Source organism: Eutrigla gurnardus (genome assembly GCF_963514095.1).
Source record: "Eutrigla gurnardus genome assembly, chromosome: 18".
Lineage (NCBI taxonomy): Eukaryota > Metazoa > Chordata > Actinopteri > Perciformes > Triglidae > Eutrigla > Eutrigla gurnardus.
The window spans coordinates 11,826,212-11,853,555 of NC_139929.1; the positions used below are offsets into that span (position 1 = coordinate 11,826,212).

Here is a 27,344-nt window from a genome sequence, read left to right on the forward strand (position 1 = left end):
GAACACCATTGGTAAATTGCATGTGTATAAAGTGCCTGCATTTATTGACACTGTTCATATCTGATGTAGCACAACACACAGTAGTACTGTATGTAGGTGTAAAAGATACATGTGGAAGTATTATTGGATATGCTCCATCTCAACTGTGGACTGAATAAGAGAGACATTTTCACATGTAAGAAAAATCCCAAGAGCAGCGTCCTTTATAAGAAGTTATATAATATATAACATCCTGGATTCTACACTTCCCATAATGCAACTTGATAGCTTCTTTCATTAGGGTTTCCCTAGTTAAATGGCCAGATAGAAAGCTTCTCCAGCGCCAAAGAAGACATGAACAGCTGTTTTGCAGGCTGTAACAGTAAACTCAACATCAAACTTTTAGGGGCATTCTCATCGACTGGATCACATTATAAGGTGTTATTTTGAGTCAATGTTTGGACACTTTGTTGTTTTTATATGGTTACCGTATGGTTGCTTCATATGATACAGACATCCATGTTATTGTTCACTGTCCCTTTGTTTTCAACATATATTCACAGTACTATGTTCTAAAAACATGTAGTCGTATTCCGAAAGCATTACTTGGTTTGACCTAATGGGATAAGTAAAGAACTTTTTTACCTTTTATTACTTTTTCCAGTTTTTCTTTTTTTTTACTGCTTTTTCAAGTCCGACTCAGAAGTCTAAGCAAAGCTGTGGGAAGGGAAATGTTCTGGTATCACGCTATTAACTCTTCAAAGCCACCTGAAGCCCTTTTGAACAAAAAGACAGACTGAAAGAACAAGCACATAAAACAACACATCAAAGTGTGTCAGAGTAACCGACACCATCACCATGATTCATTTCTCCTTGTGAGAAAAACACTTAATACGTACATGTGAAGAAAACGTCTGACAGTTGCTAATTCAGGAAAGAACTGGACACCCCCGTCTAAAACGGTTAAAATGATCAACAGTACTGGAGACCATATTGTTTGATTGCAAAGAGTCGTTTTATTTTTCCTCGTGTTCAAGTACGGTACGGTCCTCTCTCAGCAGGGTCATCTAAGAAGCATGGACACACAATAACACACAACTCGCACCCGAGCCTGAGCATCTTCAGGTGGGATTTCTCTTTTGTCTTGATTGGAGGGGTGGGGGCCCGATCAGCAGCTTTCACATTTAGGTCAAGTGAACAAGAGTCCTGTTGTACACCACATTATTATTTTTTTTCTCTGCGAACATTTGTTGCATTTAGTGACACTGACATCTGCACATAAAAATTATATATATATATTTATATTTATATTTATATATTCATAGATTTGTCATTCTATATCAACAATTCATTCTAGTGATTTTAATCTTGGTTTTTCATGTTGTAAAACTGGACAAACTGTCAGTAGGAATGCCTTGTTTTGACATTGATTTATACAGGAACGCACACGCACATACACGCAACAGAGGCACACACACACACACACACACACACACACTACTACACACATGCATGCATAGATACGCTCGCTCAAGTCGATGTGTACGCGCACACGGGCCACACACTCTGTCACATACGTGCACACGTACACAAACGCACACACATGTCCCCACACACGCACGCCCACACATGCTCAGCCAACACAGAGAGGCAGGTCTGTACATCTATGGGAGGGAGATGTTACCCATGATCCCCAGCAATAAGTACGGCTTCACCTGATAATAACACAAGAAAATAAAAGTTACAAACAGCAGAGGGAGTCATCCATACATCGTCTGTAAACTTCGACAGAATGTCCCTTTAAATGTCCTTTCGGACTGGTCCATGAGGTGTCAAAGTTTGGCACACTGTCATGTCTCTCTCTTTCTCTCTCTATCTCTACTGTACATTGAAATGTACAGTTTTCATGCTGGCTCTCGTCAGATGGACCAGTTTTTATGCACAAGTGATGATGAGTAACCACTGAAAGTTGACATGGTCAAACATATCAGCTCCGCCAAAAAAGGAAAAGACAACCCTTTCCAAAAACAGAGAGTGTGCTTTAAACATACACATGTATTCTTTAGGCAGTGAAAAAGCACTTTTGTTGACAGGGACTCAGGAGCGACGCCGCTCGACTAATCAGACGCTCTGGCAGCCTTGAAACGCTCTCGACGTTGGAGCATGTCCACAATGAAATTCGTTTAATGGAGAGAGAAAAACACGAACACTGCAGGGGTTTCCTCTCCGTCTTGGAAAAGGGCAAAGTAAAGTTGTCCATCGACAATCATAATAATGTCTGTCTTTTCTGCTTCATGTGTTCGCACTTCACTTATTTTTTGTTGCTTTTGTTGTTTAAGTCAGTAAGTCAGTCATGGGAGAAAAAAAAAAACATCACATTTACACAAGTGGGCCCCATCAAAAACATGTGTAATATACACACTATATCACCTTTGAACTGTACAGAGAGAAAATAAAAATGCATATGTGAAAGTGAAAATTTAGAAAAGTACAAATAAAAAAACGCCGTAAAAGAATGTTGACAAAAAGAAGTCTATTGAAGATGACATTCCTTGAAAACAAATTCCGAAGCCCCCGTAGACGTCAAGGCCATCGCAATGGAAAAACAGGAGAGGAAATAAAGTAGTGCTACGTTTGTCACTTGGGTGAAATGGTACACATCCACTTCTTTCCTTGTGCCTGATGTGATTTCATCTTTTTCTGTGCTTTTATTCCTCCTGACCTCCTCAAGAAACCCTCATGCCGTCTTTGTCTCTCCTCTCATCCTCTCTGTCTTCAACAAAAGGTCAGGCCACTTCCTGCTCCTACAGAGTAAGAGCTCACCCTCATCCGTTCCCCATTATTTCTTGATCCCATCTCTCTCCGCTTCGTACTCCCTCCACTTGATCATTTTCTCTCTTTCTATATCCTCCCGCCCACTCCACTTCCACCCTTTCAAACACTCTTCTGCATACCTGCTCCCCATTTTATCCACTCACAGCTGCAATGGAGCTGACTTTGAAGAAATAAAGAGGTCTGAAAAAAAAGGCCTGAAAATGTCCGCATGCACATGCACAGTGTCTCTTTGTCACTCAACCTGACTTCATTTCTTAATCTTATCTAGCGCTGTCTCCACGCCCCCCCCCCCCTCCCCCCACCCCACAAGATCCTGCTTCAACATGCCACTTGCTGTCATTTTGTGTTAATCTGCTGTTGATTGCTTGCAAAAATAATCCCTTTCACACACAAACTCACAGACCCTCTCTTGCCCCCCCTCCCCCATCATCATAGTCTAACTAGACCCAGGAGTCAGGCGAGGCCGGGTAGTGGCTGGTCTCGTAGTTCAGTTCACTGTACGGCCGAGAGGCTGAGTAGAAGTCTACGTAGTTGCCGGTGGATTTGAGGCCCAGATGCATGCGCAGGTCCTCCCGCGGGTCTCGCGGTGGTCCGGTGGTGCTTGGAGGCTGCTGGGGTTGGGCCTGAGGCTGGGCTTGTGCCTGGACCTGCGGCTGTGGTTGGGATGGAGCTGGTGGAGGTCCCTGGTCCTCGTAGTAGACCTCATTGAAACTCCGACTCTGGCTGTGAGGTGGAGGCTGCGGTGGCTGAGGCTGGGGGAAGGAAGGAGGGGGAGGGTAGGGGTCGTAGTCTTTTAGCACGGCTGCTGACGGGCTATCCAGCTGTGGCTGGGGGGGCATGACGCAGGGCTGGGCCGGAATCTGGTGGGGGAGCAGTGGAAGTGGTTGGTGGGGGTTTGGTGAAGCAAGCAAGAACGGAGAGTCATCGGGAAGGGGGGATAAAAGGTGGAGAGATGGAGAGGAGAGGACAGTGGCAGGTAGAGAGTGAGAAAGGCAGGCAGTACCGGTAAAAAGACCCATGCTGTGAATTCTCTATTACATGCAGATATTGAAGGAGACAATTCACCTCGGACACTGTAAGTCTCTGGCTAGTTGTGTGCATGCATGTAGTTTAACCAAAGTTTCTATCCTATCAAAGAATACAGTCACTTTGTGTTTAATACATATGATAAAAATCTATTTCTAGTCAAAGGCTATGCTGTTTTCTGTTACCCCTCCCTCTTCACCAGCCGAGTATCATGCAGTCATTAAACAGAGGCAAATAATTAGCCCAATCAACCGCGGTAATGATTGTAATTGGCAGCTGGACCTGGTTTCAGGTTGCAGTGATGAAGCTGCTTCCTGAGCTGAGGGCGTGTCTCCATCGTACGCTGTACTACTGTGTCTCTTATCACAGGGAGACACTTTATGTGTGAGTGTGTGTGTGTGTGTACACCTCTTCCATCCTGCTGCCATCTCTCCTAATAACCACCTTGTCATGACAGCATATGCCAATTTATGAGAGCCCTGACAACACGTATATACTGCTAAAACCTGCTGTGACTGTGTGCACATATAGGCATGCAAGTGTGTCTTACATTTATAGACTCCCATTGCTCACCTGGTTTTGCTTGATGTCATCACTGGCGGTCAGGTAAGAGTTTCTGAACAATGTAGATGTTCCACAGGATACTTGAACTGGATGGATGACAGATAGAAAGACATTAGAAAGACCACACTTTATGTGAAAGATAACTTCACTGCTATTGCTAATATAATCTAACAATAATTCAAAGACCAACAAAAATCGTGGGAAACTCCACAATTGTCTTAAAAAGTCTGCTAATAAGAGCCCAAATCTTGGGCATCTCTGCAGTTTGTCCCAAACCCTGGCAATTAGCCTGGCCCCCAAGACCCCATGAGAACGTTTGAGAAAGACAAATGAATAGAGGATGAAAGAATAGAAATTAGACCAATAGATAGAAAGAGAAACAATGGAAGAGAGAGAGAGCAAGAGAAAGACACATAGAGAGGGGAGAGATAGAGAGAAAGCAGAGACAGAGGTACTGGAAAGAAAGACTGGCAAAGATGAAGAAAAATCAAAGTGAATGAGCGAGAGAAGAAAAATAGTGTGAGGTCAAAAGAAAAGCAGATAAGGGGAGACAAAGGGAATGGAAAAAGTAGAGAAAGAAAGATAAAGAAGAGGATAAAGTAGAATAATTTAATTCTTCTATGTATCTCCATTACACACACGCACCTGCCATGCCATCTTTACGGGATGTGTGCTCTCCTTTGTTGCTATGGAAACCAGCGTTGGTTGCCGTGGAATCGTAGTCCATCTTACGTTCCTTCAGACTCATCATCTCTCTGGGGGAGGCTGGAGCGCTCGCTACACACACACACACACACACACACACACACACACACGCACACAAAATAATGAGCAATAAACCCTGAACAGCATGTACCTCACAATGTGTGTGTGTGTGTGTGTGTGTGTGTGTGTGTCGGCCTTTCAAGGTGCACAGTCATTATTCATCATTTAACTTGTCAGCATCAAGGGTCACCTCCAGCATGTTAAAGGACTTCTGGGAATTCACACACAAACACACACACACGCACACACACACACACACACACACACACACACACACACACACACACACACACACACACACACACACACACACACACACACACACACACACACACACACACTAGTTTCTGGACACAATATTTGAATATCAAATTTCGGTCTGGTACATGCTTTCTCAATTCAGACAATGTATTCTGCTTTCTTTCTTTGTGTTTTTAATCTAAAGATCTGAAACACTGGATATCATACTACCACACAAAGCCTATTTTTTATGTCCTGGTTGGTGTGTAAAGTGTCCTGAGATAACCTCTGTTGCGATGTGACAGTATGAATAAAAATTGAATTGAAATTGAGACTGTCAACGAAACCCCATATGCTGGAAAAGATGGCGAACTCAGGCAGCAGCAAGGTATCAAAAAGATAGAAATACCACCTTGTGTTTTTATGCTACTGCCAACCAGTTTACATCCATGTCAAAATGTCATCACGTCATCATGTTATCCTATCAGACTGTTGTGTGAAATTGTCATAATTAGCATACCAATTATTTCCTTGTGGCTACAAATGTGTTGTTGAGATCACAGTGACCTTTGACCGGCAAATTCTAATCAGCGTTTCTGAGGTCACAGTGACTGTGACCCTTGACCCACTAAAACTGGCTGATATTTTACTCTATTTATTTATAAAAATGTTGTAATTTTTTTCACACGAACCATTGTGATTGTGGAATTGTTGATGTTTATGCTTGGTTTCTTTGTTATTTCTTGTTTAGCTATTGATTCTGATTCCTCCGCTGGTTTGCTGACTCGCCTTGATGCGATCTCCATTGATGTGTGTGCAGTTGGCCTGTGAAATCCTATTGGTGCGGCTGTTTTTCACAACTGTACTATAAGATTTACAGTACGGCTGAGCTGGATGGCTGAATTCTTCTCAAAGGGCATCCTATTGACATTTCAAATCTATTTTAAGTCTTCATAACCTCACACGTTTTTCCAATGTCTGTCACTCTTTCAAACCTTCAGATGGGTTTACACACATGAATGCATCACCACACACACTGTGGATGTGTGTAACCATACGTGCACAGGCGAGGAGAGAGCATCCCCTTGTAGTTAAAGTGCTTACTCAGTCCCTGTTATCTTGACACATTGAACTGCTAGAATCCTGCCTACCTTCCTGTAGCTATACTGTATGTACATACAGTAAAAAAAAAAAAAAAAAAAAAAAAAAATATATATGCAGTATATTTAATCTATACTCTCAGAAGTGAAGAACATTCTAAACATTAGCTCTCTGGACCCATTAACCTAACTTTGAGAAGTGCAGAGGATTGTGGGACACGAGCGGAGAGAAACATTTGGATCACTACTCAATGTGTGTGTGTGTGTGCGTGTGTGTGTGTGTGCGTGTGTGTGTGTGTGTGTGTGTGTGTGTGTGTGTGTGTGTGTGTGTGTGTGTGTGTGTGTGTGTGTGTGTGTGTGTGTGAGAACACCCAACAACACAGTGAATGGAGATAGCCACTTTTAGTTGTGCATGGAGAAACATTTCTGGACAAAAAAAAGATAAAGGCATACCAAAAATCTGAATAAAAGGGCCTTTGTTCTTTGACTGCTCTTCTACACCCTGATAACAGCGGGGCAAAACACTTATGTGTGTAAAGAGACTTTTTGCCTTGGAATCTCACTTTATCTATGGAAGTATGAAAGAACTAACTTTTTAAATCCAACTCTTCAGTGTTTTTCATTAATAGAAAGATAACATTGTGATCCTTTATCGGCCCCCCAACTTTTTCTGCATCAGACATTATGCACATGCACAAATATCTTTAAAGAAAGGCAGTCACGTGATTATTGACTACTTTGTTATCGTAACTTAAATTTAGTAAAGCAGGGGTAGAAATGAGCTACAGACTTTTATAGATTTTTGACACTTCAGCACCTATGGAGTAGATTCCATTAAGGTGGACGCTCAAACCTGTCACAGACAACCCCAGAGACAGTACCATCACTACTGGTTACGGTTACCATAGGGACCTGGCTTGTAGCTGCTGGATACGAGAGGCTGAGAGATAAGCACATGACTCAGCAAGACCCTGTGGGGGCCATGATAAATGCAAAGGTCTCTCTCTCTCCCTTTGTTTCTCACTGTCTCTCTGTTATCCTCGAAGCCTGCAATCTCCCCTACTCCTCTCTTTCACAGTTTTACCACTCTCCTCACTCAAACTATTTCACTCCTCCTCTCCCAGTATGCCTGCATGTCATCATTACTCCTTCTGCTTTGATCCATCTCTAAGGGGCCGGATTGCAGTCTGGAGCGTATGCAGAGAGGAGATACTGATGCACGTGGGTGTGTGTGTATGAGGGAGAATGTGTGTGTGTGCGCATTGAGGCAGCCTGTAAGGAGTGAGAGATCAGAGGGAGAGGTGAGAAGAAAGTAGGATTACTGCAAAGAGGAGGAGGAGGAGGAGGAGGAGAAGAATGAAACGGGCGAGTGAGAATGGGTGGAAGGCTGGAAAAGGCAAAGGGGAAGTGCCGAATGGGGAGGAACAGAAGAGAAGATGGGAGTCATTTCGGGCCATTTCCAATTTCCTTCCACCTCCTCCAATATACTACAGACATCCACAAATTTCTTCACGCACTATGGTCGCAAAACCCACTTATTTTCAATGTCGCTAGCCAAAGTCAAATCCTCATCCTTCACTTCCTCGTCACTGCATTAACCCTCCCTCAATCCCTAATTCTTCTTGACTCGTTGCCTTCTCTCTTTATCTCTCTCTCTGTTTATCTCCCTCCCTCTTTCTCTGTCTTGCTGACACACACAAGTACACCCTTTTTCCTGCCCTCCCTCGCTCCCTCGGTTTCCCTCTCTCTCTCTCCCTTAGCTGGGTCCTTGAAGACCTCTCTAAGCCGAGAGGAAGGAAAAGTACTTTTCTGCCTCATCAGCTTGCTAAGCCCAGTGTGGAGAAAGCACAGCTAAAGGCTCTTCAACTACTGATGCTAACAGCTAATGCTAATGCACCCTTTGCTAAGCATGAAGGCCAATGGGCTCAAGCTAAAGGCTATTGATAATCATACTTTAGAGCAGTAACGCTATCAGCTGTTTAGCTGTGATGTTAAGTCCGATGGCCTTGTAGCCTAAATGTTGATGCTAACGTCTAAATCATAGGTGATTAGAATCCATGTGTGACCTGTTCCTGGTTGCACTCATGTCCCACATGCATGTGCACATATGTGCAGTTGGTCATATGCAAGGCACCTTCTGCTGGACTAAATGAATTCCCTCACATGAGTAATACGAGAACAAGAATTCATAACTGAACCAAATTTTGAATGAAATACAACCTTAAATTGAATTTGAACATTCTGTCCTATCGAATTAATCATCTTACTATTTACAGTAATAGTTCAATATTTAGGGAAATAAGCTTATTCTCTTAGAGTTAGGTGGGAATGATAGAAATGTATTTTCTATATTAAGCAAGAATCAACAGGTGATTAGCTAAACTGAGCATAAAGAGTGGAAACGGGGAGATAGCTAGCTAGCTCTGTCCAAAGATCAAAACGTCTGCTTCATGGTGACAACACAGCACTGCAGGAAGTCACTGCACAGTCCCATTTAGTGGAATGTAAAACCACAAGTTGTTGGTTTTACATTTCTCTACAATTTTAACATGAAATATGAATTGCTACATTTTGATTTAATTATTTAAAGTAATTGCCTGTTGGCTCAAACTTCTAGACCCAGAGTCGTAGCGAGAACTCTTACATGCATTAAAGGATTAAATACTACTACTATGTTTCTGTTGAAGTAGAATGAGCTCTGGTCTCATTTTCTACTCGTTTTCAGGGTCATGCCAGTCCACTACGTCTCTGTCTCCTTTTAACCAACTTTTCCACCTGAACTTCTCAAGACCCCAGTGGACTTTCTGAGCCAGCTTTCTGGTCAGATGAGATTAACACTAGCCCAAATTTTGAAATTTAAATGTCTTTAGGAGTGGGAAAGTCTTCAACTGAAACTGGTTGTTAAGAAAGTATGGATTCAAGAAGAAGAAGAAGAAGAAGAAGACACGCATACATAATGTCTGTATTGTAAGTGTCATATGTTCCTCACCAGAGCGGTTATTTGGGGACGTCCTGACGGGGGAGACGGAGGGAGTTCGTGAGGAGGAGTAGGGCCTCTGTCTGTCTCTCTCTATCGTTGAAGCAGAGCCCACGAAGTGATACTGGGAGTAACCATCCTGCAAAGCAAACACACACAAACAAATCTGAAGTAACTGCACAAACACATAATCCAATATTCAGTTGGTGAAGCTTTTTTTTTTTTTTACAGTAGAAATGATTGCCGATTATACAAAGATGTGTACACAGGGGTCTACGGACTTGCCTTTTAAATATTTCACACTTATCTGTAAGCATCTGTGACCTCTGGACTTAATCAATCATCTCAACTCTCTATAAGGTGAGATAAAGATTCAATCTAGACATTTCAGTAAAGTATATTTCTTTAAACTATTCATGTAAAATCATTCACCAATGTTCTCCTTTGAAACACCGTGTTTGTAACTTCTAATGGACAAAACGAAATATCTCAAGGACAGAGGCAGTTTGGTAAGTGTGCAGTATAGGAAGTAGTACAGCAACTGATTCAGTACTGATGAATCACAGAACTGTATTTGTAGAGCTAGAGGTACACTCACACAACTATATGAACTAATTGGAGCCAATGAATCAGAAAGGACTTTTAAATGGAGGAAAATGTTTGTCCTGGTTGCCTGTTACAAAAAGGCAGGTGTGTGTGAAAGTCAACGTGCAATTTTTCACATATTTCACAGCAACATAAACATGTCTTTTAAACATTGAGTTTTCAGTCCAAAATGTACACTGAAGGACACTGACAAACACCCACACATGCACCCGTCCACACACCACAAATCAACACACTCGCATCAAACCGGAGCATAGTGAATAACCCACTGTCCTTGCTGAAAAAATACAACTAACAACTCCACAAGCATAATTACTGCCAAATCAATCCATATTAGTTCAGCAGTGATTGGAGCAAATCCCCTTTCATAAAAATGGATTATGAGAGTCAACAACAAGCAGTGAGCTGGAACCAAATTCAATTTAGCATTAAGATAATTGGGTACCTCTGAAAGCAAAACATGCGATAAAAGCTAATGCCGACATTCCGTCGCTCCATAGGTTTACTGCCTGCGGGGCCTCGGCTAAGCAGTGGGAAAACCGGTTGGGCCCTGGTGACCACAAGTGCATGGGAGAGGTGAATCACTCCAGTACAGTTAGGCTGGAGAGGAGGAGACGGAGGGGAAGAGGAGGAGATGACTAGAGATGGAGGAGATGAGGCAGAAGGAGGGGGGGGCGGACAGGGTAGAACCTGAGAAAGACAAAAGATGACAGAAAGTAATGAGAATGAGGAGAAGGAGGAGGAGGAGGAGGAAGGAGAGTAATGACAGGAGAGTAAAGATAGCAAGGAGGAGAGCAGTAACGAGAAGGAAAGGCACAGATGCAGAGGCAGCCAGAGGAAGAGAGAAGTAGGCTGGACCGAGCACAGTCCCACATCCTCCCCTGACTCCTCTTTCCTGGCACTAATAGAAATCTGGATCCTCTGACACACCGTAGTTCAAAGGTAGCTCACTTCAAGTCTCCGCCATGCCTCCTTCCTTCCTTCCGTCCTTCCTTCCTTCCTTCCTGCTTCATGTATTTAACATTCTCTATCTCCTCCCCCTCCCATTATAAATCTCATTATAAACCCTGTAACCTCCTTATGGACCGCCGGGCCGCTGTGCAGTTGGACACTGTCAAACTGTCACGCCGCTCAAATGAACACAGACACTGAATATTGAATGATGGATGAATTTTGCAGAGTGATGTGTGCAGTCTGCCGTCGATACGTGTGGCCCAAAAAAAGGGGTCCAGGAATGATCCACGGGGGTCCTTATGGCAATGAACATGAATGCTTTAAATAAACAATAATTGGATTTGCAAGAAATATCATGAAGAATGCATAGTGGATAATATAAAAGATAATATATAAATAAATATTAAAGTGGCTGCCACAGCCATACATATCACACTTGTAATCTCCTACAGAGACAAACAAGGGAAGCACATAGACTCATACGCAAGGGATTAACTAACTATGAAACACAGGTGTCTCAGAAAACAGGTGGGGAAAAGACAAAGAAGATTAACTTTCAAAATAAAACAGGGAACAAGCTTCAACCCAGAACCCCTCGGACCATGACACCGTCTAGTTTTTCTTTCCATCATTTTGCACCATATAGGGTGCAGTACTGGGGAACCTTATATTGTAAGCTGAGACCATGTCGCCTTATCCATCATCCAGCTCCATTACCTGCTCTCTCTGTTTTCCCCTCCTCTTTCCAAACCTCCTGTTTCTCTCTCTAACTCGTAGAAAAAAATGAGTATGGGTTGCTAGGCAACCATTCTGCCTGTTGCTCTCACCATCAATGGATGGTTATTTGAAGGTCGTGGCACTGCGAGGTAAAAAGCGATTATAGCCCCAACAAATGAGGTGTGTGTGTGTGTGTGTGTGTGTGTGTGTGTGAGCGTGTGGTGGGCACTCATGCCAGACAGCAATTATGGCAAAAATTGTAAAAGGTTACACATGATGAGTGGTGGCTCCACTCTGGGCCCCAGCCACCACTGAACGCCGTCATTTTTCCTGCCCTTCAATCCGTTTCTCTCTCTCTCACTCATTTCACACTCAGATTTTCAGATTTACAGTAGCGAGGCCTTCACTCACACATGATCCATCTATCCTCCCTGGAATAACGCGCCTCTGACCTTTGCGTTCTTTATTTCGGTTGCCGGGGGTTCCGCTGATTTAGGAGTTGACCTTTCTGCTACTGTTGGGTTTGTTGCAAATGGCACAGGATAGCCTACTGTAAGAGTGTCGGTCTTCATAAAATATGGTTGTTTGCCTCTACACTGAGCAAAAGCTATCACAACACCCCCCCATCTCCTCTCTCTCTCTCTCTCTGACTCTGTCTGTCTAATACAGGTGAACATCAGAGGGAAACCAGGCGGAACACAGAAGCAGCTTCAGAGGCCTGAGGTTGGTTTGATGTCTACCGAGGTTTTTCAAACTCTCATCTCTTTCTCGCTGACTTTTCCTGTTTATGCTGTACGCCACTGGATGGTGGATTCATTTTAACCGCCTCTAGACGAAAAGCATCTCATGGTTTCATTTTAGCAACACATATTTGAAAGCACTGCGTGTTTAAAAAAATGCTAATATCTATACGTTTTTAATGATAGACTATATGGACAGTATGTCCAATTATACAGATGGTCATACTTTACCTTACCAGCTTCATCTGTAACAAATTAGGTCGCACTTTGCTTTCAAATATATTCATTTTATTTTACAGCAACGATGATCCTGCGGAGGGATCAGGGTGTGCAATCAGTGACCTCCCGGGTACGCATCACGCACAAACATCTCACTCACTCACATCGCACAAACACGCCCACACACTGAATTACCACATCCCCGCGCCATATTGTAAATCTGTCACACGTGTGACAAACACAGCATCTCTGTGACCCTGAACCCCATCTGTCATACGTGTGTGTATCTGCTTTTGTGATTTGTGTGATGCATGTGTGATGTATGGGTGCCATATGAGGAATGATATGTGTGCGTGTGTGTGTGTGTGTGTGTGTGTGCGAGGGAGAGAGTGCGTCTGATTAAGTCCTTAAGCGAGATCATTTATCAGGAGAGGAGGCACGGCAGCCCAAATGAAATTACACAGTCAACAGGGATATGACAAAGTCTAAACGTGTGAATGTACAGTATGAAGTTCAGTGTTTACCTCATTTGGGTGAGCGAGAGAGAGAGAGAGCATATGTTTGTGTAAGCGAGACGGAGAAGTTGGTCTTCCTGGTCCTATTAAGTGTAGGCTTATTTACAAAGTGACCATGTTCCAAGCCCTTGTTTCTCTAGAAATCCCCTGTTGAACAGTGCTGCACATTTGTTGTTTACTTAAAAGATGACCTGTGGCTTCCCTCCCAGGAACTGTAGATGAAACACACACACACACACACACACACACACATGCAGAATGAGGACGCATCCTGTCAAATAATCCAAATAAACTCTGGTAAAAGTAGAGTTTTACTGCACTCTGGAGACTATTATAAATGATTCATCCTGAAGTCAGTGCTAGTGTTGCCACAAACAGATTTTGGCTTTGGTTTATTAATGACTGCTGCATCACTGATCTTTCAAGTCATCTCAGATGCTATTTTCATACCGAGTTACTGTTTATTTATGGGGCCTCAGCTTTTCGGTTTAGTGTGTTCAAGAACTGCTGGGCAGCCCAGCCCCATTCTGTTGTAATTCTCTTCTCTTTCCTCCTCTCTCTCAGCCTAGACTTCTCCCATGGCACTGCTGTAGGAAGTGATTAACTCTTCTTACTGCAGTTTGACAAAAACACACAGTTTCAAAGACACACACACACACACACACACTCCCGCACACAGAAACACGCATGCACGTGTACCCATGCCCATAAGTTCTACACATTTGGAAAGTATGTTTCAGAATGCTCTCATTACTTCAACACTTCAAAGCAAACAACTATTTCCCAGCACAGCCCAAACTGACTCATTATTGACCCAACACTTTTTTTCTCGACTCTTTCCAAAACCACACACACACACACACACACACACACACACACACACACACACACACACACATGCACATACAGACTCAAACATGCTCATTTTCAAACTGCAACATTTTCAAGGATTCACCTCACTTTCCCCCCCTCACTTCACTCTTTCTCCTCTTTTGCCACTCTTTCTTCTCCTCTGCTTTTTTTTGCTCGCAAACATTTTGCAGAGACATCCAACTCCACTCTCATCTAAATTGTATGCTAATCCATGTTTGGATTGGAGGCTAACAGGATTTTTGCTGCACCTAACACCCGTGACCTAATACGTCATGCCGGGATACGAGCAGTTAAGTCACTTATTTGCGAACTCTGGACTTGGGTGATAAAGTCAAAAGTGTGGATCCTCTAACGCAACAATTTCCACAGTTATAAAATTAGACGTGAGTGTGTGCATGCAATTTCAGAAGTAAACAGCAAGGTATGGTGTCCATCAGCCTTTAAAAGTCATTTTTAGAGTGACTGTTTATAGCACAACACAGTCATTTTGACTAACCAAAAGGCTTAGTGTCAAAAAAGTGTGTTGGAGAATTGAACTTGTTTGTGCTGCATTTAATATAAGTTGTCTGGTTAACAGCAACATTTTAACTGCAGCACGATCTTGATCATTCAAAGATTATGAAGAAGTACAGGTGGATGAAGGGGGGGGTTACGACAGACTGCAGATGATATCTGGTTTCAATTTAGGGATGATAGATGCATTTTTTTGCTGTGGATTAGTCTCGTCTTTCATTAATCTTTCTACTTTGTCCCCACTGAATCAACGTTTATATCATATCAGATCAAGGGAGACGGATGTGAAATGAATTTAGTTGTTTCAAAATGTGCGGCCATCAATCATAAGCAAGTTGTTTTTTTCCCTTTAATATCGCTCTTTATTAAATCATTGTCTGGAAGAAAAAGGCCTCTTGAGGCAGAGATGGGTGGGGTAAACCCCACCAACAACAAACACATAAATGGTCTAAAAATAAATGGATGAACCTATGTCGGATCTGGTTGCTGTGTAAAGTCAATGTCCTTCGTGTCTGATCACTGGAGTGCTCTGCCATCCAGTCGAGTGTAATCCACTATCCAGTGGCAATGATTAGAGAAGTGTGAAGCAGATGAGGCTCCAAGGGGCCACATGGGGATACTGTTCAGTGTAATACTGGCGATGAGAGGATGACGAATGAAGAGAGGGACACAGTTGTCAGGGTGAGGCGAGGATACCCTAATGCCGTGGGGCAGCCTGTCCTGAAGTCGCTGCGGCAACAGTCAGAAGTCCTGGACTCGGACAGGGAGCTCGCCTCAAAATCATCACGCAACGCAGTCACTGGGTTACATTCTGGGTCAAATGCAGATCGTTTCTAATGCATTTACACCTAAACCAATTTTGTTCCATTTGAACGACAGCTCACACTTCAGGCTTGATGACGTCGGTGAAAAGTGAAGTGGAGGTGCTTGCAATTAAAGTAGGAAACAGTTTATTATTTCAAGGAAAATAAGAAAATATGAAAATGACCTGCTGCAGTGAGTGGGTGTCCTTAATTAATCTCTCTTGGTGTTCTGTTGAATGTTTTCCAACAAAGATTTCACATTAAACGCTAAATCTTGGATACAATGGACACTTCACTATATAAATGCTACACTTTCACATAGTAGGGCTTCAGAAGGTAGTGGAATACAACTGTTCATTGTGAGCGTCATAATGGTGTCAACAGTCACAGGGCTGCTGCATTGTACAGCGTTAGACAATACATGTGTACATTCAATTGTTCACACAAACACGCATCTCAAATGAATCAATATCTCAGCTTCATGCTTCGTTTCCTCTCCACACAGTGATGAAAAGGACAAATTCAAAGCCGAGGACACCGTGTGAAGTGTATTCAACTTGTTGAATACACTTGGAAAAGTTTTGGTGCTCCGAATGGCAGATAACCTTGGCAGGCAACTCATCAACACTCATTACTGCCAACGTGAAAGGGACAGACACATCTGCCACTCGCTTTCTTCAAGTTGCATCTATTTGTCATTGGAAAAGAAACAAAAGGACCGGAGGAGGAGAAAGTTGCTTCCAACGGTGTTTGTGTGTTTGGAGGAGAGAGAGAGAGAGAGAGAGAGAGAGAGAGAGAGAGAGAGAGAGAGAGAGAGAGAGAGAGAGAGAGAGCGAGATGGATGAATGTGTCCGAGTGGGAGCAGGAGCAGCACACACAAACCACTCATCATTTCTCTGCACCTGATTTGGTTTTTCCTCACCTTTTCGCTTGTTTGTGCCATTCTTCCTGAGCTACAAGTTAGCTACTGTTTTAATGAGGACAGCGTTTCCTGGTAACCAGCAGCCTTATCACCATTCATCCCCTTCATCATGGGCTAAATAAAACCATTAGCATCGATGTCAGCTCTGTGTGTGTGTGTGTGTGTGTGTGTGTGTGTGTGTGTGTGTACATTGAAACCAAACCAAAAACAATGCGCTAGAGACTAACACACCGTTATTGATCCACCGGCCTCAGTAAACACCGTTGCTCAATTGTGATGGTGCCCAGCAGAACTCCATTATTCTTTAGTTGGAGGTGGTGATGACTGACCTCAGGGCCAAAGCACACACGAGCATGTGTGCACGCACACACACACACACACACACACACACACACACACACACACACACACACACACACACACACAGACACACACACAGACACACACACACACACACACACACACACACACACACACACACTCACTCAGTATTTATGAAGACACACCTACAAGGTGCCATAAACCACACAGACCACCACGGCTAGTCTGCTGAATTAATATGATAATACTGAGGTTGTTTTTAGGGATATCTATTTCGTTAATGTAATGACAAACTTTACATTTATATCACCTTGCTAGGTGGAGCATTTTTTTCCAGTGATGCCAAATGCAGGAATTCAAAGTTAAAACACATCTTAATAAATCACAGATTCAAATGATAGTTTCATTGTATTTTGTCTCCTAGTTTAGATTTTATGAACATCACATTACATACACAAGATATAATTCATCCAGTGAGGTTTCCTCTGCACATCCGAGGACATAGAGTTGGAACCAAAACTGTCAGCAAAAAAAATGCAGCTTACCATTCAGATGTGAATAAATGATCATTTAAACGGTGTATCAGGTGTGTTTTTTAATTGCTTCATTCAGGAGTTTCAGCAGTGAGGTGAAAGCCCCTCGTCCTTACAGAGTTCATCCTCAGATACGGTCCAAGGCCAATTTGCCGTTTATAGTAAAAACCTGTCATAAACCTCATATAATTAGCAGGAGTGCTGCTCCCGGCCAATTTTACATCTCGCTCTTTCTTGCCAAAGCACGTTGCTTTTCTCGCTCCTTCAAAACAAAGGTGTATCCAGACATCCAGACTCTCTGTAACTCTTCTTGCGATTTATTCACACGGCAATCAATGCCTCAATATCATATCTAACCCTACTCAGAGGAGATTTTCAAAGCACTAATTAATGAATGGGTTGGTCTCAATTTCACGACAGCATTATTCTTCTGACAAGATGCCTGATAATGTGAAGATGGATTTCGTTGTTTTAGAAAAAAAATAGGTTTATGTTAAAATCATTACAACGTTTGATTTAATATTCCCGGGATAGCCTAACAGCGTAAAACATTGGTTAATCCTCAACGCACCATATTATGATTCATCCATTGTGAAATATGATGATTGCAGAGATGGATGTCACATTAATTCTCCATCTATTGTCAGTCTAACTTCAGGCAGTAGCCATCCTTGACCGTTAATTACCCTTAATGTTACCTTGGAGTTGCTGTATGTTTATGACAATAGGTGAAAATCCTTGAAAGTGGTGTCTGGTATGCAACAAATAATGTTTTAGTACTGACCAGAAATTTGATAATCATGGTAATGGGAGAAAAACAGTGTGAGAAGAATGAAGTCCATGGCTTGAAACCTACCTTCTTGTAGAGGGAACGCAGGTCTCTGTACTGCCACATACTGCTGAGGACCTGAGAGGCTGCCTTCACCACCTTTGCTGAGTGTCTAAAGATAGATAGAGGAAAGAGAGACAGTTATATCTCCTGGACCCAATTCACAAGATGTGTGCAGGCCAGTGGCACCTGTGATGGCTCTAAGAGTAAGAGGGCCATTCCTCGTTTCAGCGGAGAATGATTTTCTTCGCATGCAAACTGAGAGTTTCCAGATGAGTTTAAAATGACCCTCTCTGCCTTGCTAATGGTCCCATCCCTGCCACTTAGCTGAAAAATGACTCTAGGAGTGAGTTCAGAAGCCCAGCCCTTCTTACAGCTACGGAGGGGAAGGGACGCTCATTTTCCATTTGTCCACCAAAATTAACAAAAGTCCACCTGAAAAGAGGTTTCATTTTTCCCCCTTAAAAAGAACAGAAAGTGTCTCCAAGACTGAAATACGGGGGGATGGCGAGGTGGTTTTACTGACTGAAGCAATACATAGAGGGATGCAACATTTGAAAAATCATGGGTGCATTTTGCATTGACCGTTTTAAACATATATGGCATACACCAATATATTATTCTCTTTTTCAGTTTATTGTATTTGTCCTCCTGTTTCAAACAAGTACAAAGTGACTGTCTATGGTGGCGCTATAACAGGTATTTTCCTAATCTGAATGGGTGTAATTATGTGAAGGTAGCATGGCACTGCCGATAAGGAGCGTTTATCCTCAGTGCACCTATCCCGTGAAAATGAAGACGTGTGGGCCATTAGCAGCTAACCACGCTCACTGTGAAATTTGCTCTTATGAAGGTTTCTTCCAGCACCTCATCCCTCTCTGTAATTGTGCCCTTGAGCACACTTCCCTAAATAGCCTTCCCTTATTCTCGCCCCTTAACAATAGATGAACGTTTGACCTCCGTCTGATAACACTCTGGTGTCGATGCAACCTCATGACCTGCTAGTTGCCACCGTAGCTAGGCAGAACGCCCTGCTGGATCTCCCATGGTGACAGGAGTTATATTCCTGATGCATCTTGCTTGATGCAGGTGTCGTTATGAATGATGGATGCGTGGCCACACTAAAGCACTGGTCACTACTGACAGTACGGGGGGAGCTGAATGATACCTTGACAAGCGGTGCACGTTACAAAAATGAGAATGTTTTGTTGCTGTACTTTTCTTTTTAGGATTGAATCTCGAGTCATTCAGGGCCAGTTGTCCTTGAGCAGGAAAGAAGCAGCAATCATTAAGGTGCTTCCTTTTCAAATAAATGCGGAGGTACAGTGTAGCACTCAGTACCCTTCTCTTTGCTTTACGTTTAAAAGTATTCTTCACCTGAGCAGAAAATGATTCCTGTTTAAATCCGGAAGCCCTCTAAGCACACATCATCATTATGCTCAACAGCAGTGCAGGTAAATCTGTGCGGTGGCCATAAATACATACGGCACACTTTTCCTTAAACTGTTACAATATATCATTATCCTCAGGTTTTAAGAGCATCATTTAAGGATTTGTGCTGCACCCCATCTGGAACTCCTGCAAATGCATTTCAAGTAGATGTGGTGCTGCTGCAGCTCAGTAGCATGCCGCTAACAATGTGTTACAGCCCCTTGAAGAATTCAGCCACTCATTGTGCTGTAAGGTATTTTGGTTATATTAACGGTGGAGAAATGGTGCAAGATATTTCTACTATTTTTTAAAATGTTATATAATGCAGACATATAAACCTTTATCTTCATTGTTGACAAATGTCTCGTTTTTCTAATGTTAAAGCTATCACACAAGTCAGACCCAGTTGTGTGTTTGGCCTACTTGTCTCCTTTGCTGCGGGCGATGCCGATGAGTTTTTCTATGCCACCGGCGTCACGCAGGGCTTTGGCGTTCTCCATGTTCTTGGTGATGACTTCGTGCAGCGCACAGCAGATGGCAGTGACCGTATCGTCTGACATGGCCTTGCTGGGGGGGCCTGTGCTCCCGGTGGTCCCACTGCTGGTGGCGTTGTTGTTGCTGCTGCTGCTGCCTGGTAATCGATGGATCAAATCTCTCATGGCATATTTACCTGGTGTGTGTGGAGGAAATGAAGGAAAGGGAGGGAAAAAAAAAAACATTGGTCAAATTTGTATTCTCTGTTCATCCTACCGTAGCCAATTTGTAAAGTTGTTCTGAAAAATCTCCCCTGGATGTTTTATGTGAACAATAGTGGAGACACACATAGAGACTCAAATGAGCTTTGACAAGTTAAAAATAAGATTTATGAAAACAGCAAAAAAACTAAATGCGTGGGGAGTTAGACAAGAACAACACTGTCCTTAACAAATACTACAACACCTCTATGACAGATAATTAAAATGGCCCTTTTCCTAATTTTAAAAGCAAAAGTCTCGTCCAGCTCGTCCAGAGTGAGTTTGGATAACTCCATTAGTTTGAGGGGGCACGCTGCAAATCCTCTGATTCCCACACACTAATGCAGACATGCTGAGAATCCAATAAATGGGCCGACTTGTGGTATTTTAGTGAAAAGGCTGGCATATGAAGAATATGAAAGAGAAAAAAAAAGAATTGACATTCACAGAATGGCGCTCGTTGGAGAGATCGAAGCAGCAGAGAGTGGGAGTAATTAAGAAGTGCAGGAGAGGCTGTCACATAGGAAGCTAGTGAGAGGGTGGAGCAGATGGAAGCAATAGCATTTGGAGTGAAGAGAACTTTAAGACAAAGTGGTGCGAGTAGGCCTATGGATTTAAGGAGGAAATGGTGGAAGCTGAGAACAAAAACATCTCCACGTACCCTGAACTCTCCCACTTAGTAAGATAGCATGTTAGTTCTTGCAGTATTTCTGATTGGACTTGCCGTGAGAGAGTCCCCTAAGAGAGTGGGCTCATGAAGACGGCTGAGGACAGGGGCCGATATAGGAGACATCAGCAAATAGGTGAGGAATCAAAGAGATGAGAAGAAAACGGGAGATTGTCCTGACTGAAGTGATGAGTTCAGATGAATCAAACACGAGCAGCACTCGAGAGGTAAGAAATGCCTTGACCGTCGACCGTCTGTCAATTACACTTGAAATGATCTTGAGCCGCCGCCCCCGGGACGAAACCCTCAGGTCACGTTCTGGGCAAAGAAGCATCAATTTGGATGCAGAGGTGATTAATGCATAATGAACCAACAAAATCCACTCACTAGGACGGGCCCTCTTACCCTGATGCATATTAAAAAGGGACACTTCAATCAACTGAGTATCTCCACATGAATTAATCAGTCTGCCGTCGCTGTTTTCATGTGACAAATCGTGCCGTTTAAAACGGTGCGAGGGGCACGGGTTGTTTGCGTGTGAACACAACGCTGAAGAGCTGCTTCTCGTGAGTCACCGTCTCCAACGAAATGTGACAAGTGCAAGTCCTCCACGGAAGCGCTGGATCAGATTAAGTGGATACAAAAGCGGATGTGCTATAGTAAGTGTTGATTCCACTGTCTCTTCTTCTCATACTTAAAGATGTCAAATGGACAACGATATATCTTCTCTGGCAGTGGAGATGACCGAGGCCAAGATATTCAATTTACAATAAACACAAAATAGTGCTGGATTCACTGGGAGTATTCTTTTTGGCGAGATAATGTTTCTTATTCATTTTCATAGCAACACTAAAAAAAGCGAGCGTATACCTTTCTAACTGCAGTTCTGCACCAGAGGTATAATATTCTGCAGCCCATGGTGCTTCTTTGAATTTATTAAGTCTTAGTGAAAAAATAAAAGTAAGAACAAAACATCCTTGGGGGAAAGGGGTGTTACAGATTTGCTCCTTCACTTGTAGAACAAAATCTTGAGCCTAAAATCTCCCCTTATTTTCTTCACTCACTTGCTTCTCACAGTTTTTCGAAAATTCCCCACTTCTTCATTATCCCGACTATTTTTCACAGACAAATCTTCTAATACCTGTAAGTGATCTGGGCTGAGAACCTGCACAGCAATACAAAGAGCAGAGACATCAGATGATACTATCAACCTTCATGAAGTAAGGTAACACACACACACACACACACACACACACACACAGAAGCTCGATGCAGGATTATACGTATGCTCTTAAAACACAAACACGTTGGAATTTAAGAAAGGCATGAAGACACATTGAGGTTTCATCACACATTATGCATGTATATAAAGACATATGCAATCACACACACACACACACACACACACACACACACACACACACACACACACACACACACACTCTATCCGTAAGGATGGACTTGTGAGTTAATTGGCCAAGTGTTATCTCAGGCCGGCAGGCTGAGCAGAGGTTAAGCGGTCATTGTCTTTTGACTGCGAGGACAAAATTAAGCCCCATCCTAAGAGGGAGACTCATTATTTGACGGACTGTTTCCCCGACTGGTTTACCGGCTGATGATTGACTGATTCATTCACTCTATTTCTTGATTTAATGATCTGACTAATTTCCGAGTGAGTGACTGAATTATTTACCGACTTGCTACATGACTAATTTACCGACTGGCTAATTTACTGACTGACTGCCAGATCATTTACTGCGTGACTGACTGACAATTAATGGATTGACTGACTGACTGATATAGTGAGGGGCCTAATTTATTAACTGACTGACTGTCGGGGAATGAAGTAATAACACGAGGAAGGTGAAGTGTATTCACAAAGACGTTGGAACTCTTGGAGGCATCCGTGTGTATTTGTCTAAGTATTCGCTGCTTACAGACAGATGCTCTGATAATCTGCTGTCAGCGTTTCCCTAAAATATGCTCGCAGGCGTGTGTGTTTGTGTGTGTGCATGCATATCGCTATCAGTCAGGGCAACGTCATCACATCCATCCCACAGGCGGCGAGTGTGTTACAGAGGAGATGATATGGAAGGGGAGAGAGAGGAAGGGACTGCACAGTAGTCCACGGTGAACGAACAGAGGGAATGACAGAGAAATGGAGAGGGAAGAATTAGCCGACATATAAATTAGAGCAGGCTGAGACGAATGCATTGCGAAACGCCTTGATAGCTGAAGAATGAAACGGAGAGGCCCTTGTTATTTCCAGTCCTTTTAATAACACACCTTGTTAGAGGAAGACTGATAATCACGGAGCGCTAAAAAGCATGACTGAAAGTCTAACATACACCTCACCTTGACAACACACACACATACAGCGACGCATGCACATCAATGCACAAGACACACATTGCTCATTATCCGGCATCCCGCCTGTTTGTTTTGTTTTGAGGATATTTCTTTTGTTTTGATGTGCAATGTTTTTGCCATTTTTTCTCCCACGTCCCTTCGGGTTTCAGAGTTTTTTTTTCACTCTGGTACATTAATGCTATGTACATAAATATGTTGCAAAGACTAAACTAAACTAAAGCACAGCAAAGCTGTGCTCAGACACCACTTGAGTCAAATCAAATCTGGCCTCTTTCCTAAATGTAGACAGTATGATACCCCGGGCCTGCACGAAGCGTATTGATAAATTATAGATTCATCTAAACGAGAGGGAGTTGCTGCACTTTCCTAACGTTGATGCAAAATTCAACACATCTTAAAAGCAAGATCTTTTGATGTCCTCATTCCCCCGACTCATATATATTTTTTTATTTAAATTACTACTAAATATACGATTTTCCTCTTAAGGCCACATTGAAGTTTTCGCCATTTAGCTGACAGACGACTAATCAGAATGTGTCAGAGTGAGTACAGCAGTATGAAATATAATCAATCAGCATACTGTAGTTCAACCAGAAACCAGGCTCAGTGTCTATGCCAGGAACCTGTTGTAAGAACTCCTGTAACATCACCCTGATCATGGGTGATCCTCAAAGGGAAGAAACATGAGAGCTGTGGAGCAAATTAAAATAGATTTTATAGGTTGCGGCTCCTTTCATTTTACAGTCCTACTGTGACACAGACAGCCCCTCTACATGCTGGAGTGCAATCTCCCCTCATCTGATTTCTCTGTCACTGATATGTGAGCCACATCTGGAACATGTCCTCAAGGAGAGAAACAAGCCCTGTGCTGATCACTGCACAGTCTAATAAACCTGTATTACACAACTCCTCCAATATAGCCATCTTCACCTGGGAGGCAGAGATGGTAATGTGTTCCTGTGCTGCATTCCCTCATGTGCCGCTAACCCCCGCTGAGCAGGGGCGTGCTTCATCAGGGCCATAATGGCTGATTTGATTTAAAGAGATCCAATTACCCTCAACAATGGAGTGATTTGATTGTTTACTGATGGATAAGGGAGAGTTATTGAAGTATTGAAGTGTTATTCAAGCAGAATTGGAGGTAATTGTCTCGGGGAGATGTGGGGAAAGATGAAATGGCTTGATTGGTTGTGGCGTCCGGCGGTCTGAGAATAAAGGAGGGTTCATGCACAGTTATCAGTGACTGGGTTGAGGTCCCTTAGGTGGGCTGCTGTAATCTACTGGTATCAAAAGCTTCTGGCTATTTTATGTCTCTCTGGGTTCTATGACTATTTTCCAGGCTGAATAAAAGCAAGGTCTACCACCATAATGGCAAACATTAGGTAGTTAAGAAGGGAGCCAACTGAGACAATTCACAAGGAATTCACTGACCACTTTAAGACTCGTACAATTGACGGACCATTAAAGCGTCCTAACAGGTGAAGTGTTGCTACCCCAATGTGTCGATTTGACCAGCTAAATCTGAACTGCGGTATGATTATGCTGTGCCACGTCTGCTTCAAAATATTCAGTGACAAAACAAGTATTAGAATCAGTATCAGTGCTTCTTCTAGTGGGTTATTCAGTCAGTAGTACATCACATCGTCGACAGGGGGCGCCAGATTCAAAGCAACAGGGTTTCGGTTTCTGTGGGAATTATTCTTTATTGAAATCATAAAAGTTATGGTCCTAGAATATTCAGCCTCTGAGCTCAAAGAGAGTACGACTGGAAACCAGAAACATATCAAGGAAAAAGCCTTGAAATACTCTCAAATATCAATATTGTCATGAAGGGAGGAGGGAGAGGGATTTTAGAGAGGCCCTAATAAGACTTATTTTCCCCTTATTATCATTCAAATCATAGAGAAAATGAGTGTCTTCTAATGAGTTCTGGATCATGGGCTCATTTGGAATGAAGTCACGCAGGTGAAAATATTTCTCACACACTGTACACCCACGCATGCATGCATACACACACACACACACACACACACACACACACACACACACACACACACACACACACACACACACACACTGCAGTCACCAATTACCAACATCCTCTCCTCCTCATCATGCTAAAATAGATATGAATGACCCCCAAACAGTCTGATTGCCCACTGCAATTCTATGTATATGTTATATATATACATACAACCAATGAAAAGCAGAACAGAGTACAAATAGATGAAACACAGCAGGTTTAAACAGGTCAGAAATGGAGGTAAATTGGAAGCTGCATGCCGTCGTTTCCGTGTCATAAAATATTCTGCCTTCTTGTGTTTGGTGCTTTTCACACTAGTTATATATCGCCCTCTGTCTCTCTTTGATGTCTATGGGTGACAGGTTTACAGCGTAAACTGCAGGGGAGAGAAAAATAGTGAGGGAGGGAGGATGGCGGGAATACCCCTCCCCCCCCCACCCACACACACACACCCAGTGAGAAACTTGTGGCTTCATTCTACAGTCATGATGAGGAAGATGCCTGCAGATGCAGATGCACACACATTAACATCCTCTATTCATGCACACACTCGCAGTGACAGAAAATAGATCACTCTCATCAAGATGGTTGGATAAAGTCACACTGTGCAGCTTCTCAACGGTGATCAGTTGGGTTCTTACAATGCATTTTCTTGAAAACAATCACATTTCTGAATATGTCAAAGACTCCTGGGGAAGAGACAACAGTATGTATTTGTTTACCTCCCAACGTCACCTGAATGGGAGTCAGATCCTGGAGGGACAGCTGATAGACCATGAAAAAAAAAATGTCATCATAGCATGACAGCCCTTTCTTTATTTCTCTTTATTTCTAGTTCTCTGCCTGTCATGCTCCCAGTCTGGCACAGTGGAGGACGGAGAATGCCAGAGAGAACAAAGTGTGCTGATAAAAGACATGCCAGACCCTCACACACACACACAGGAGATCCATTCTGAAGATGACACAGAAATTTCATAAAGCACCGCAGCAACAGGGGCCAAGAAGTGTGTGTCAACTTAGTGTGAGTCAGTGGACACTGCTGCCCTGTCTTTCAGCCCCGGGAGCCTCCCAAATTTGTTTAAGCTCACCACAGTGCAGTGTGTTGACAGCAGCAGGGATGGCAAAAGATGTAAAAAATTGGCACGGGTGAGGAAAATACAAAATGGACATTCCCTGGGGATCTAAAAAAACTGTATGTAATGTAATGTTGCTCCCTTGCTCTCGTGCCTTTCAATGTACTACATCTCTGTTTCCCAGACTTTTTTTTTTCTGGACCCACTTTTTAAAAAAATGACCCAATTCACTTTAGACCTTATCTATAATCTGTGAGAAGAGTTTATGCGTGAATAAACATTCCCGACCACTCTTACTGCCATTTCCACATCACCTTATCTTGAGAGGCTAAACATGCCCTTTTAAAGGGATATACGTCTGATTAATCACAGCTTTGTTTTATGCATGCGTTATTGAAAACATGCACTCCTGTTAAATACTTTAGGAATGAATGCATTCAGGCCGAGTTTACAGGCTATAGTTTCAGTAAAACAAACAGAATGCATAAGCCTTCCACATTATAGGCAACGTTATAAGTAGGCTATAATTATGAGAACAAAACAAAAAGTCAAGCTCCCTCATGTGGCTCAAAGGTGTACTGCACATTTAAATGTTAAAAGACAATTAAAGAAATTCTACAAATTTATTTGGTGACCCTAATAAAAGTGCACTGACCCAGTCTTTGGGACTGACTGTATAAGAATGTGAGTGTGTGTGTGAGTTAAAGCCAAAGAGATATATTAGAGGTAGTCTTAAACATCTTAGGAGTTTTGGTTAAACTTGAACATACCAACGAATAGATCCACTCTGTATTGTTATGATTTATTCGTCTTCTTTACATTTTCGCCTCAACACATTTGGTCTTTGCAAAAATAAATGTTGTATTTTTTTATTTGTACAGCAGGGAAGTGGTCTCTTAGACGCTGTCCGCTTGGACCAACCCAGACAGGAAGCAGGGCCACAATCTCACACATACACACACATTTGAAATCATGCAATTAGTGACATCCCTGTGGCGCACTAGTGCAGTTTCCA

The 27,344-nt window shown here is 42.7% G+C and overlaps 1 protein-coding gene across 2 annotated transcripts in view; it reads right to left on the bottom strand.

Annotated features, from left to right (window-relative positions):
• Positions 1–944: 944 nt before the first annotated feature.
• ctnnd2a (catenin (cadherin-associated protein), delta 2a) overlaps positions 945–27,344 on the bottom strand; it is a 218,632-nt gene continuing 192,232 nt past the window's right edge. Inside the window, exons 20-25 of one of the 2 annotated variants that reach the window (XM_084033107.1) lie at positions 19,886–20,132; positions 18,059–18,143; positions 9,499–9,625; positions 5,050–5,181; positions 4,414–4,490; positions 945–3,674 (exon numbers count right to left, since the gene is read on the bottom strand). In XM_084033107.1, the coding sequence (XP_083889233.1) occupies positions 3,255–3,674; positions 4,414–4,490; positions 5,050–5,181; positions 9,499–9,625; positions 18,059–18,143; positions 19,886–20,132 (1,088 nt within the window). In that variant the 3' untranslated portion in view covers positions 945–3,254. The remainder of the gene's footprint in view (positions 3,675–4,413; positions 4,491–5,049; positions 5,182–9,498; positions 9,626–18,058; positions 18,144–19,885; positions 20,133–27,344) is intronic. The other variant, XM_084033108.1, reaches the window with a different exon arrangement.